At 36.6% G+C, this 14,622-nt stretch overlaps 1 protein-coding gene across 1 annotated transcript in view; it reads right to left on the bottom strand.

Moving 5' to 3' along the window:
• The window catches only part of TOGARAM1 (TOG array regulator of axonemal microtubules 1), a 112,848-nt gene that overhangs the window by 52,550 nt on the left and 45,676 nt on the right, over positions 1-14,622 (bottom strand). Inside the window, exons 8-9 of the mRNA XM_023755591.1 lie at positions 12,440-12,540; positions 4,867-5,016 (exon numbers count right to left, since the gene is read on the bottom strand). Of these exons, the coding sequence (XP_023611359.1) occupies positions 4,867-5,016; positions 12,440-12,540 (251 nt within the window). The remainder of the gene's footprint in view (positions 1-4,866; positions 5,017-12,439; positions 12,541-14,622) is intronic.

Below are 14,622 nucleotides of genomic sequence, written 5' to 3'. Positions count from 1 at the left end.
AATATAGACTAGGCACCTTAAGAAGTTTATACATGCCAGTGTTAGTGGGAAAGATACACAAGAAAATAATCACATGCCCAGCCAGTGTGGCTCAGTGAAAAGACATATATCCAGATGTTATTTATAATGGCCAAGATATGGAAGCAACCTAAGTGTTCATCAACAGATGAGTGGATAAAGAACAAGTGGTACATATATACAAGGAAATGTGACTCAGCCATAAAAAAGAATGAAATCTTGCCATCTACAACATGGATGAACCTAGAAGGTATTGTACTGAGTGAAATAAGTCTGACAGAGGAATACAGTGCCATATGATTTCACTTATATGTAGAATCTAAAAAATAAAATAAATGAACAAGCAAAACAGAAAGAGACTCGTAGACACCAAGAACATTCTGATAGTTGCCAAATCGAAGAGAAAGGAATTGCAGGGATGGGTGAAAAAGGTGAAGGGATTATGAAGTCCAAATTGATAGCTATAGAATAGTCATGGGGATGTAAAGTACAGCATAGGGAATATAGTCAATAATATCGTAATAACTGTGTATGGTGTCAGATGGGTACTAGATTTATCAGGGTGATCATTTTAAGTTATATAATGTTTAATCACTGGGCTGTACACCTGAAACTAATAGAATATTGTAAGTCAACCATGAGAAATAAAAAATTATTTAAAGTAAAAAAAGAAGAGAGCAGAACAACAATAAGAGAAAAATAATTGAAAAACCTGTTTATGTATACTCATACCTTTGTATGAACAAGAAAAAAGGCAGAAAAAATTATATATAAGTGAAACTGACAAAAATAGTTAATAAATAAAATGTGAGAGAGAAAAAATTAAGCAGATAGATTACTTTGCTAACTTGCTAAAGATAATGACTTGTTTTGCTTATGCGCAAACATGACAAAGATTAAAGAAAGACACCCATGTAGTTTATCATATTTCATATTTTTCTTTAACTATAGTTTGGAATAATCAAAATTAATGTGCATCGTTTCAGCACATGCCAACTAACAGAAACATCTGACAGCCCCCAAAGATGTTCAGTAACAAAGAGAAGCAAATGTCAGTAAATGAAACAATTTACTCAATAGCCCACAAACATAAAATCTATATATAAACTATCAAGAGTTGGCTGAATAATTAGGTAAATCACAGGAAATAAAGAACAAGTTATCTATAAGTAATTTAATTTTTTTATGAGAGAGGCTGACATAACTAATCATTTTTAATGTTACTTTTACTTTTTACACTATATTTTCTTCTAAACAAAGATGTATTGAAAGAAATATTGCTCAAATCTCACTTGGGAAATATAAGGAAAAAATATTCTTAAAAGACACTTTACATATAAACTATCCTTATACAATCTCTTTTTGCTACTTCTATTCAATTCATTCAACTAGAGAAAAATATTAATGCATGGAATCTAGTTTGCTAACACTTCAAGCATTCATCATTAATAACTTTCTCAAGTTATTCATTGGGGCTCTAAGTTGTTATTATGTTATTAAACAGGTTCAAAAGGACAACCAGCAGAGGAGAGGAATGGAAAAAAGACAAAATTCTGAGATCTTATCCTACAAAAGTCTGAAGTTTCCTGCAATATGAATTCACTCACATATACAACTCATTGGCATACTTCTTTGGGAAGTCTTTTCATTCCCTGCACCACTGCACTCAGTATTTACTTTAACCAGATTATTTGAGAATGCAAGTTTTGAGTGATTATGCCCAAGGCTACACTATTAATTTTGGTTGGCTCATCACCACTCCATTCCTTTAACATGTGGCACTCAGCACCTTCACTCATTCATTCATTTACTCTTCACCCGAGGATTTTTTTTTTTTTTTTGAGAGAGAGAGAGAGAGAGAGAGAGAGACAGACAGACTGACAGACAGACAGACATTGATGGGTTGCCTCTCCTACATGCCCCACCAGGGATCGAACCCAAAATCTAGGTATGAACCCTGACCGGGAATCTAACCCACAAACTTTTGGTGTTTGGGACAATACTCCAACCAACTGAGGCACCCCGCCAGGGCTGAACACCTTTATATACAAAGCATAAGACTAAGAGAGATATAAAGATAATAGTGTCTTTACTTTTAAGTATTTTGTCCTGCTTCAGGCTAGTAGAGTAGGGAAAGTAGCAGGAGAGTAGGGAAAGCTTTCTAAAGAAACAGCTTTTAAACCAGTATTCTAAAAGTAGACATGATCTGGACATATTAAGATTGGGAAAAAGAATGTAGGAAGACTATACATATTAAAAAAAACTACTATTAAAAATGCTAGAGCACAGGGCATGAAAGAAGGATAATAGTAAGAATTAATGCAAAAAGTTAAACTACATAGCCCTGGCCACTGTGGCTCCCTTGATTGGAGGGTAATTCAGTACAAGGAAAGGTCGCAGGTTTGATTGCCAGTGAGGGCACATACTTGGGTTTCGGGTTTGATCACTGGTCGGGGCACATATGGGAGGCAACCCATTGATGTTTCTGTTTCTTTCTCTCTCACATTCTCTGAAAATAAGAGGCAAGACGTTTTATTAGATCCCAGGGTGTGGTAATGAAGGCCCAAATTAAACTGAGAAGTACTTGTAGGATGGGTTGGTCACTGACTGAACTTGAAGAGTAAGGAGAAGATGACTCTAAAGTTTTAAGTCCCCATAACTGGGACATGCTGATGCTGCTAACAGAAATGGATAACAAAGGTAGAGGAACAGGTCTGGAAAGAAAAGTAAGTTTGGTTTTGAACATGTATATTCTTGTTGACCAGATCTAGTGCATATCTGGTTTAGAATTAGAAGCCTGAGTCCAACCAGTATGGTTCAGTGATTGAGCGTCGACCCAGGAACCAAGAGGTCGCCCATTAGATTCCTGGTTGGGCCTGGGTTGTGGCCTGATGCCCAGTGGGAGGAATGCAGGAGGGAGCAGATGGATGTTTCACTCTCATTGATGTTTTTATCTCTCTCCCTTCCTCTCTAAAAATCAATAAAGACATTTAAAAAAAATTGAAAGTATGAGTGTGAAGTAATTTTCTGGAGAATTAGCTGCTGGTCAAAAGATATACATATTTTTATGATTTTGCTGTATAAAAAAGAATACCATTAGCAGTGAATGAATATATTCAGCAATTATTTCAAAACAATTACAAAGCACGGCCAGTATGGCTCAGTGGTTGAGCGACCTATGAATCAGGAGGTCACGGTTCCATTCCCGGTCAGGGCACATGCCCGGGTTGCGGGCTTGATCCTCAATGTGGGGTGTGCAGGAGGCAGCTGATTAATGATTCTCTCTCATCATTGATGTTTCTATTTCTCTCTCCCTGTCCTTTCCTCTCTGAAATCAATAAAAAATAAAAAAAGTTATGAAAAAGAAAATTTAAAATTATATGTTAGGGTAAGGATTGCCTTTGGAAAGAAAAGTATATTTTGTATTTGATTTTCTTTACATGAAAAATAAAATATGCAAGAAAACATGAAACAACTGTCATTCTCTTCTTTAAATATGTTTTTATTGATTTTTAGAGAGAAGAAGGGGAGGGAGAAAAAGATAGAAACATCAGTGATGAAAGAGAATCATTGATTGGCTGCCTTCTGCATGCCCCCTATAGGGATCGGAGCCTGTAAACTGATGGGGAATGGAACCATGCCCTTTTGGTTCATAGGTCAACATTCAACCACTGAGCAACACCTGCCAGACTCCTGTCATTCTCTTTTATAAAAACAATGAACAACTGATCTCCTTGACAAAGAAAAGATATAGAATTACATTATGGATTAAATTATAAGAAATGTACACAAAAAAGAAAAGTTTCTAATCAATTTCTCTCTTACTCAATTTGAGTTATTTACTGCAAAATTATACATGTCCTGGAATGCCTGCACACATATGACTTAAGATCTCAGAAATAAGAAAAGTTGACCTTATTACAACCCTAGTTGCTATACATAAAAAATGACAGCTCCTTACACTTACCAGATGATTACAATGCTTAAATACAGGTTACTTCTAATTATTCTATTTAAATATTTATACCCTTAAAAAATCACTTACTCCTTGCCCTGGCCGTGTGGCTCAGTTGGTTGGAGTGTCATCCCGTGCAATGAAATTTGGTTGCCCATTCGATTCTTGGTGCGGTCCCAAACCTAGGTTGTGGATTTGATTGGTGGGCATATATATGGGAGGCAACTTTCTCATATTGATGTCTCTCTCTCTTTTTTCTTCCTCCCCCTTCCTCTCTCTAAAGTCAATAAACATATCATGAGGTGAGGATTTAAAAAAATCACTACTCCTTAACCTAAGGGAAATTTTTAAAATGCAGCTGTAATAAGATCTCTGAAAAAATGGAAAGAGCAGTCACAGAGATGCTACTTGCTACTAAAACAAACAAACAAACAAAGAATGTAAATTGTTAGTGATAATAAAGAAGCCTTCCCAGGTTCTACCACATGAAAATTATATTCCAGTTTCCATAGTTTTACTCCATTGTTACAACGTACGTAGGCATCTGAGATGATTTCTCCACCCATTTTAGTGGTAAAATGTCTTATTAAAAAAAGTGTGTGTGTGTGTTCTGGCGGGGGGAGGCAGTGTCAGTAGGGATTCCCTACTTTTAACCTACTGGGCAGTTGCTTCTCTGCACTGGCTCCTCAGGCAAGCCCATAAGCCAATACATGAATTATGTGTTCTCCTACTTAGTAAAATTATTTAAGCAACAACATATTAGCAGAAGGGTAAGAGAAAAAATTTCAAAACTGAGAAATTTCAATCAATGTTTCTCCAATGGCAAGCTTAGGGAGGATTCTGATTTAGAGACAATCAGTCTTAAAAATTAACTTGCTATGAAATTTACTAACCTTTTGTATGCTTATGTCTTGGGTGTTCCTTATTTTGTATTTTTAAAACACTAGAGGAAATGTCATGTGACCTAACATCTTCAAAATCACCACATTCAAACCCATAGTTCATACGTTGACCAATTATGCTTACGTTGGATGTTGTAATCCCTACAAAATAAAATAACAAAAATATTTATTTGAATGATTTAGGTAATATGATAGAGATACATATCTCCCCTCTAAATCTATCTTGTCTTCTACCCTTTTAAAAATGTCAGTAACATAACAATAGAAATTATAACATTATAGTAATTTTAAAAGTTTTACCTTATTTTAAATTTTGTATTACTTTTTACTTACTAGCAGATAAGAACATTTATTATAAGCCATACTACAACATTTTACAAAACAGGCTTTAAAATTACAATGAAATATAAAATTCAATGTTGAAAGAGATAATAAAATACATATATTTTAAAAATATGACAAGCATTTCATGTTTAAATGATATTTTAAATTTTACAGCAAAAAGAAAAATTTTAAGTCTAAAATGTTTAAACTGTGTCCTGAGACATCCTTTGCATTGAAAGGCTGTTGGTTTGACACTCCATTCTTTTCTTAATATATATTTTTATTGACTTCAGAGGGGAAGGAAGAGGGAGAGATAGAAACATCAATGATGAGAGAATCATTAATTGGTTGCTTCCTGCACATCCCCGACTGGGGATCAAGCCCACAACCCAGGCATGTGCCCCGAACTTGAATCAAACCGTGACCTTCTGGTTAATAAGTCGATGCTCACCCACTGAGCAACACCAGCCAGATTATCTCCCATTCTTATGTAATGGGTCTATACTGGTCTGGCTGGTGAGGCAGTAAACTACATGGTGAATAAGAGCTCAGAATCTGGAATCTTACTTCCTGGCTTTATTGTTTGAAAATATTTTCTTTTTTAAAAATTTATTTTAGTGAAGGAATACAGGAGAGAGAAAGAGAGAGAAAGAGACAGAAAGAGAGATGGAGAAACATGGGTGTGAGAGGTAAATCAATTGGTTGCTTCCCATACTCAACCCGACCAGGGATCCACCTGCAACCTAGGTATGTGCCCTGACTGGGAATCCGACCTGAGACCTTATGGTCCACAGGAAGACACTCCAAGCAACTGAGCCCCATTGGCCAGGACCCTGGCTTTAAAACATAGTACCACCACTTAAAATGCTGACAGAACCTGGGCAACACACTTAACCTTATTTGTAAAATGGGTATAACAGTAAGACTTCTTCCAGAACTGTTGTGAGGATGAAATTAAGAAAATAGATGTAAAGGGTTTAGCAAAGTGCCTAGCATATTATAAATACCCAAACAAATCAAAACCTTAATGTAGGCCTCCTTTTAACAAATATCAAAAATTTAATCTATATGTTTGGATGTTTAAACTGACCACCCTATGCTAATACTCTGCAGCTGTGAAAACCACTGTGTACTAAATGAAAGTCCTAGGCAATATATATTTGAGTCACCATCCATTTTTATATATAGCTCCTATGTAAACCATTAAGCAGTGATAACAACATATGTTTTTAACATTGTTGCGGGTATTTTAATAAAACGATAATGAGGAGAGGAGGTGGGTGGTTGCAGGGGGGTAGAGAGGACTGTAAAGGGCACTGGGTCAGCTCATAGAGAATGATTTAAAACTATCTGATAATAGCCTGGCCAGAATGGCTCAGCTAATTAAGCATCATCCTGTGGATTCAAACGCTGTTGGTTTGATTCCTGGTCAGGGCACATACCTGGGTTGTGAATTCAATCCCCAGTCCTGGCACTTATGGAAGGCAACCAATTGATGTTTATCTCTCACATCAATATTTCTCTCTCCCTTTCTCTCTTCTTCTCTCCCTCTCTCTAAGCAATGTCCTTGGGTGAGGATTGAAAATAATCTGATAAATAAATTATAGAGAACTTCCAGGAATAAAGTGCCTATCTTTCCAAATTCTTCTTAGTTTTTAAAAAATATATATTTTATTGATTTTTTACAGAGAGGAAGGGAGAGGGATAGAGAGCTAGAATCATCGATGAGAGAGAAACACCGATCAGCTGCCTCCTGCACACCTCCTACTGGGGATGTGCCCGCAACCAAGGTACATGCCCTTGACTGGAATTGAACCTGGGACCCTTTAGTCCGCAGGCCGACGCTCTATCCACTGAGCCAAACCAGTCAGGGCTTCTTCTTAGTTTTGATATTCATAAAGTAAGCATCATAAAGATACTGGCTTTGAGTGGAAATGCTTTCTATTAATAGGTGAGACTAATCGTTAAAACCAAGAGCTGGTTCTTTAGGGATGTTCTTTTTAAGCATATACATATATTTTTATTGATTTCAGAGAGGAAGAGAAAGGGAGAAAGAGAAACATCAATGATGAGAGAGAATCATTGATCAGCTGCCTCCTGCACACTCCCTACTGGGGATCCAGCCCACAACCCAGGCATGTGCCATGACTGGGAATCCAACTGTGACCTCCTGATTCATAAGTTGATGCTCAACACTGAGCCATGCCAGTCGGCTAAGAGCTGGTTCTTTTTTATTTTTATTGATTTCAGAGAGGAAGGGAGAGGGAGAGAGAGACAGAAACATTAATGATGAGAGAGAATCATTGATCAGTTGCCTCCTGCACGCCACCTACTGGGGATTGAGCCCGCAACCCAGGCATGTGCTCTTGACCAGAATAGAACCTGGGACCCTTCAGTCCACAGGCCGACACTCTATCTACTGAGCCAAACCAGCCAGGGCTAAGAGCTGGTTCTTTAAAAAGCTAAACAAAAATGACAAACCTTTAGCATCATACTTCCTGATTTCAAACTATATTACAAAGCTAGTAATTGAAGCAGTGTGGTATTGGCATAAAAACAGACACATAATTACTGAAACAGAACAGAGAGCCCAGAAATAAAACTAGTTATACATGGTGAGTTAATTTACAATAAAGGAGCCAATAATATACAATAGTGAAAGGACATTCTCTACAATAAATGGTGTTGGGAAAATTGGACACCACATCCAAAAGAATGAAACTGATTATCTTACAAACTACACAAAAAATTAACCCAAATGGATTAGATGATAAGCTCATTGACATCAGTCTTGGAGATAAGTTTTTGGAATTAACACCAAAACCAAAGGCAACAAAAGCCAAAAATAAGCAAGTGGGATTACATTAAACCAAAAAGCTTCTGCACAGCAAAGCAAACCAACACAATGAAAAGGCAAATTACAGAATGAGAAAAAATACTTGCAAATCATATAACTGGTAAGGGTTTTAATATCCAAAATATATTTTAAAAACTCATGCAACTCAATCTCAAAAAAACCCCAAACAATCCAATTTAAAAATGGGCTGAAGATCTGAATATAAATTTTTCCAAAGATATAAAAATGGCCAACAGACACATGAAAAGATGCTCAACATCACTAATCTTTAGGTAAGTACAAATAAAAATCATGATATATTACCTCACACCTGTTAGAATAGCTATTATCAAAAAGACAAGAAATAACAAGTATTGGTGAGGATGTGGAGAAAAGGGAACACTTGTGCACGGTTGGTGGGAATGTAAATTAGTGCAGCCACTATGGAAAACAGTATGGAGGTTCCCCCCAAAAACTAAAAACAGAACTACCATATCATCCAGCAACTTCGCTTCTGGGTATATAACCAAAAAAACCAAAACCACTGCCTTGAAAAGATATCTGCACTTCCATGTTCACTACAGCATACTTTATGATAGCCAAGATATGAAAACAACTTAAGTGTTCACCTATGGTAGAATGGATAAAGAGATGATATAGAGACACAATGAAATATTATTTAGCCATAATAATAAAATCTTGCCGTTTGCAACAATATGGATAAAGCTTGAGGGCAGTATGCTAAGCAAACTCAGACAGACAGAAAAGGCAAATACTGTATGATTTCCCTTATATGTGGAACAAAAAACCCTCATAGATAGAACAGATTGCTGGTTGCCAGAGGAGAGGGCTGGGGATGGGCCAAATGAGTGAGGGAGTCAAAGGTACAAATTTCCAGTTATAAAATAAATAAGTCATGGGGATTTAATTCATAATATTGTACTGCATATTTGAAAGTTGCTAGAGTAGATCTTAAAAGTTCTTATCTAAGAAATAAAATTCTATACCTGTGTGGTGACAGATGTTAATTAGATTTGTGTTGATCATTTTGCAATGCATACAAATATTGAATCATTATATTATACACCTGAAACTAATATAATGTCTTATATCAATTACATCTCAATTTAAAAAAAATAGATGATACCATTATAATGCTACGGGAAAAAAGTTTACTATAATATCATTCAGAAAATTTAGCACTATGTGCTATAATAGATAGTGGTAGAATATATGTGGAAATATTTATTGTAAGTGCTGTTGTAAGGACAGATTAGGTTTATGGTTTTTACATAATTATTTTTGTTTTTGTCTTCAGATAGTCTTTATTATTTTTTTATTTTAACAATTAAATAATAAACTTGTAGAAACTATTTGCTTACTGAAAAGGAAACAAACCCCATCCCACATAAGCAAAAAATATAAACTCAAGTTTATAAAACCCTAAACCAGCGGTTTTCAACCTGTGAGTCGCGACCCCTTTGGCGGTCGAACGACCCTTTCACAGGGGTCGCCTAAGACCATCCTGCATATCAGATATTTACATTACGATTCATAACAGTAGCAACATTACAGTTATGAAGTAGCAACAAAAATAATTTTATGGTTGGGTCACAACATGAGGAACTGTATTTAAAGGGCCAGAAGGTTGAGAACCACTGCCCTAAACCATTAGCAACTTGACATTTTGACAGTATATTACATTTAACCAAGAATATCCTATACTGAATTCAATAAGTGTTTCTAAAACTTGATCCTAGAAATACCTAAGTTGTTAAAAATACAGATCACTAACCCTAAAGATTGATTCATTAAGTGTGAGGCGAGGACCTAGAATCTGTATGTCATATGCATTCCTGGTTATTCCTAGGATTAGGCAAGTTAGAGAACCATTAAATATTAGACAATGTTGAAAAACACAGAATATTGCCTTTTGAAGTATGTACTGTTGTAAGAATTATCACTAACATAACAAGGTCACAGAAAGGTCACAGAACTAGGTTCTGAGGGAAACACACTAGAATTTCTAAGTCTATTCTTTTCTACTTCCAAAGACATTCTTCCAAACGAGGGCTCCACTTTTATAAACTAGATACAACCTAGCAATAGCATGTTTCTTCAAATGTATATAAATATTTGTAAAGCTATAAATAAGTTATTAGAACAATCAGCCTTAAAAAAGTATTGAAGAGTAAGTTTATGTATTGTATTTCTTTATGTCTTCCTTTAGGGGAACTAATGCCAAGTGTCCACTATGCATTAGGTGCTTTATATATTATACATCTAAATCTTCAGTACCCTTCTCAAGGTTTACATTATCAGACAGGGAAACTGAGTTTCAAAGTGGTTAAGTAACTTGCACAGTTCATGAATATGGTTATTAAATATTAAATTAGGATTATAGCTAGAGTCTTTCAGATTCCAAAGCACATACATTGTCTCCCTGTGCCTAGTAGAGCTCTTTGTTGAATACTACCTTTGTGAAAGCCAGTATACCAGGCACAAATGGTTGAGTTGGGCACTTGTGATTATGACAGAAACTTGGTAGATAATTTAGAGGTAAATAATCTCTGGGAATCAAGACTCTGAGAGTCCAAAAAAGTAAAACAACTGAAATACCAATATAAAGATGTCAGTGCAAAATGTAATACCACAAAAGAATGAACAATTTTATTTATGAATTGGGGAAGGCTGCCCAGAAAGAGCAACTGAACTGTTTTCACACCTGAATAAGTGTGATGTGAATTCCAGATTTCATCCAGAAGAAATGGTATGCACCACTGCAAAGAGATAGGAAAAGGTATTGAAGATGATCTAATTTAACTGGAACACAAGATACAAAGAGGGAAGTAAAAGATGAGGCTGGAGAGGTGGGCAAGGGCCAGATCATGGAAAAATGTCCTGAATAAATTTAGGCTGGGCAACACAGTCAGATTTACACTGTGGGGAATAGATTGTAAGTGAACGAGACTACAGCTGGAGAGAAATCTTAGGAGGCTAAGTAGGTAAGAAATGATTAAGAGTGATAGTGGGAATCAAACTGAGATGAATTTAAGACATATTTAATAGCAAGAAATTAATAATTATAGCAAACAATTAGCTACATATATAGCTTTTTAGGACGGTAAAGTAGCCTTAAAAGTTGGTAGGATTTTTATACTGAGATCATGTGAAAATAAGCATTATATCCTAATTTGTTATCATTTATTCATAATTCCATACAGTTTACTAATCATAAAAAAATCATATGCAGTTCCCATCCTAAATAGACCAGAATCCAAATATTTTTCTAATTGATTACTAATAAATTATTTTTTTATGAAAAATGATTATAAATTAGAGACTTCCAGGTTAGTTCACAAAATGTTTAACATAAGATACACATGAACTCAACTACTAGTTAAATTTTTTAAACTAATTTATAATAATTTTTCATAAAAAATAATTTATTAGTAATCAATTAGAAAAATATTTGGATTCTGATCTATTTAGGATGGGAGAGCATTATGCTAAGTGAAATAAGCCAGTGAGAGAAAGGTAAATATCACATGATCTCAATCATTTGTGGAATATAATGGAAAACATAAACTGATCAACAAAAACAGATCCAGAGACAGAGAAGCATCGATCAGACCGTCAAACCTCAGAGGGAAGGTAGGAGAAGGTGGGGGAAAGGGGGAGAGATCAACCAAAGGACTTGCATGCATGCATATAAGCCTAATCAATGGACACAGACACTAGGGGGGTGAGGGCATGCGTGGAGGGGTGAGGGGCAATGGGGGGGATAATGACACATTTGTAATACCTTAATCAATAAAGAAAAAAAAAAAGAAATTGTCTTTTGTGATGTCCAGTGGTTCTCAAACTGAGCTGCCTATTAGAATCACCTGGAAAGCTTTCAAATACTGATAGCCAGGTCTCTTTCTATATCAATTAAGTCTAAATGTCTAGGAGCTATGGGCTTACAGGGAGATCATTTATTCAGGTAAATACTTTTTATAAAAAACATATATTTTTATTAATTTCAGAGAGGAAGGGAGAGGGAGAGAGAGAAACATAAATGACGAGAGAGAATCATTGATTGGCTGCCTCCTGTATGCCCCACACTGGAGATCGGGCCTGCAATCTCGACATGTCCCCTGACTGGGAATTGAACTGTGACCTCCTGATTCATAGGTCGATGCTCAAACACTGAGCCATGCCGGCTGGGCCAGGTAAATACTTTTTCTTCCAAGAATAATACAATATTTATTCTTGCCAAAATGTCTTTTTAAGGAGTTAAAAGGATTAGTCCTAATTGGTAACTATAAAATTCTAACTCTGAAATGTATCCATTATCATTTCTGACATCATTTAAAAATCATACTTTCTATAAATCACATTTATAAAACAGTCATACAATACCTGTACTGGGGCTCTGTTCAGCTATTTGAGAGATTTTATTCTTTCCAGAACAAAGACTTGTTAGACAAAGTTTTGATCCAAATGTTGGTAATATGTCTGACCTACAATGAAACAAAATAATTTCAATAAACATTTAAGATTGAGAGTTATTCAACACTCTTAAATCAAACATTCTTTATACTTTTTATTAATTCACTAAACAGGCAGCAACAAGTATAAAAAACTATGGCTCAGAATGTTTTTAATATATATATATATATATATATATATATATATATATTTTTTTTTTTTTTTTTTTTTTTCATTGATTTCAGAGAAGGAGAGAGAATCAATGATTGGCTACTTCCTGCATGCTCCCCACCGGGGATTGAGCTCACAACCATGGCATGTGCCCTGACCAGGAATTGAACTATGACCTCCTGGTTCATAAGTTGACACTCAATTATTGAGCCACACCAGCAGGGCAAGAATGGTTTTTATTGGTATTCCTAGTTTGCCTTTTGAACTTCCAATCTTTTGAACATACAGTCAATTCTTAATTAATCATGAGAGGACTGCCAAAGACTTAAACCCCCACCTAATTCTAGAAGAGTCCATTCCAAACTAAAACAAATGATTCTACATAATTATCTAATACTAGAGGCCCGGTGCACAAATTCGTGCACAGGTGAGGTCCCTTTGCCTGGCCGGCGATCAGGGCCAACGGGGCCACGGGAGCACACTGACCACCAGGGGGAAGCTCTTGCGTTGAGTGTCTGCCCCCTGGTGATCAGTGTGCATCATAGCGACTGGTTGGCCGGTCGTTCGGTCACTTAGGTCACTAGTAGATACTATCTACCTTCATATATAATCTATATCATAAAAGGCCTGTGGTCGTGGCACTATAAAAGCATCATGACCAAACAACCGGTCACCAGGAGGTGCATGGAACACCTCTTGTGGGCCAGGACTCGTGGCTTGCGTGGTGAGGCGGGGCTCGCGTGGGGCTGGCGGGGCCCACGGCTCACGTGGTGGAGGTGGGGCCCGCGGCTCATGCAAGGTGGGTCTGGGGTCCCGTGGCTCGCGCAGGGCGGGTCTGGGTATCACGCGATTTCACGTGCTGGGCCTCTAGTAATACAAAAATAGAGATTTAACTGTGTGATGATACATCTGCAACAAGTGAGCTTAGTGAATGCCACTTTCTTCTTGGACTACCATTTGTTTATTTTCCTAACTTTATAAAGGCCTACAGGCCTTATTTCACAAAGAAAGCAGCCCTAGCTGGTTTGGCTCCGTGGATAGAGTGTTGGCTCCTGAAGGGTCTCTGGTTCCATTCCAGGTCAGGGCACATGCCTGGGTGGTGGGCTTGATCCCCAGTGAGGGGGTGTGCAGGAGGCAGCCAATCAGTGATTCTCTCTCATCGTTGTTTCTATCTCTCTCTCCTTCTCCCTTCCTTTTAAACTTAAATGTTTAAATGTGGAAATACTGAACTCTTTAAAGATAATTCAGTCCATAGATGAGGGTATACTGAACTCACTTCCACTGAGTTCACTATCTGAAGAAAATAACTCTGAGACAATATAGGGAATAGTGAGTTCTAAATGTTATAGTATCAAATGAAGTCTCTTCCCAATTGTGTACCAAATTAGTTACAGGACCTTGCAACTGTAGTAGTATGTAACATAAAATTTTGCATTCATGGACAATAAGGGTCTACCACAAATATATATTTTAAATGTCTGGTAACTTAATGAAAAAATAGTTACATACTGATTCCAAATTCATTTTGTAAATATATAGCATTATTCTACCTATGTAATTACAACAAGGGAATTTCCAGTAGAAAAAAAATTCCAACTGCAAAATAAGCTGCTATTTAAATTAAAAAATGATAAGGAAATCAAGAAATGAGAAACACATTCCACAATGGGACACAGTTTACTCTATGAACTGCTGAAATAGAACACCCTTTTTCATTAAAGTTATTAGAACACTGGCTCTCTTTTGATTACACCAGTGGTCGGCAAACTGCGGCTCGCGAGCCACATGTGGCTCTTTGGCCCCTTGAGTGTGGCTCTTCCACAAAATACCGACTTCTGCTCATGGGCCACGAAGTTTCAATCGCACCGTACATGCACGCCCGCATGTGGTATTTTGTGGGAGAGCCACACTCAAGGGGCCAAAGAGCCGCATGTGGTTCACGA

The sequence above is a fragment of the Myotis lucifugus genome, unplaced genomic scaffold (genome assembly GCF_000147115.1).
Source record: "Myotis lucifugus unplaced genomic scaffold, Myoluc2.0 scaffold_81, whole genome shotgun sequence".
Taxonomy (NCBI): domain Eukaryota; kingdom Metazoa; phylum Chordata; class Mammalia; order Chiroptera; family Vespertilionidae; genus Myotis; species Myotis lucifugus.
The sequence above is the reverse complement of the archived record's forward strand: the minus strand, read 5'-3'. Positions and strand labels throughout refer to the sequence as shown.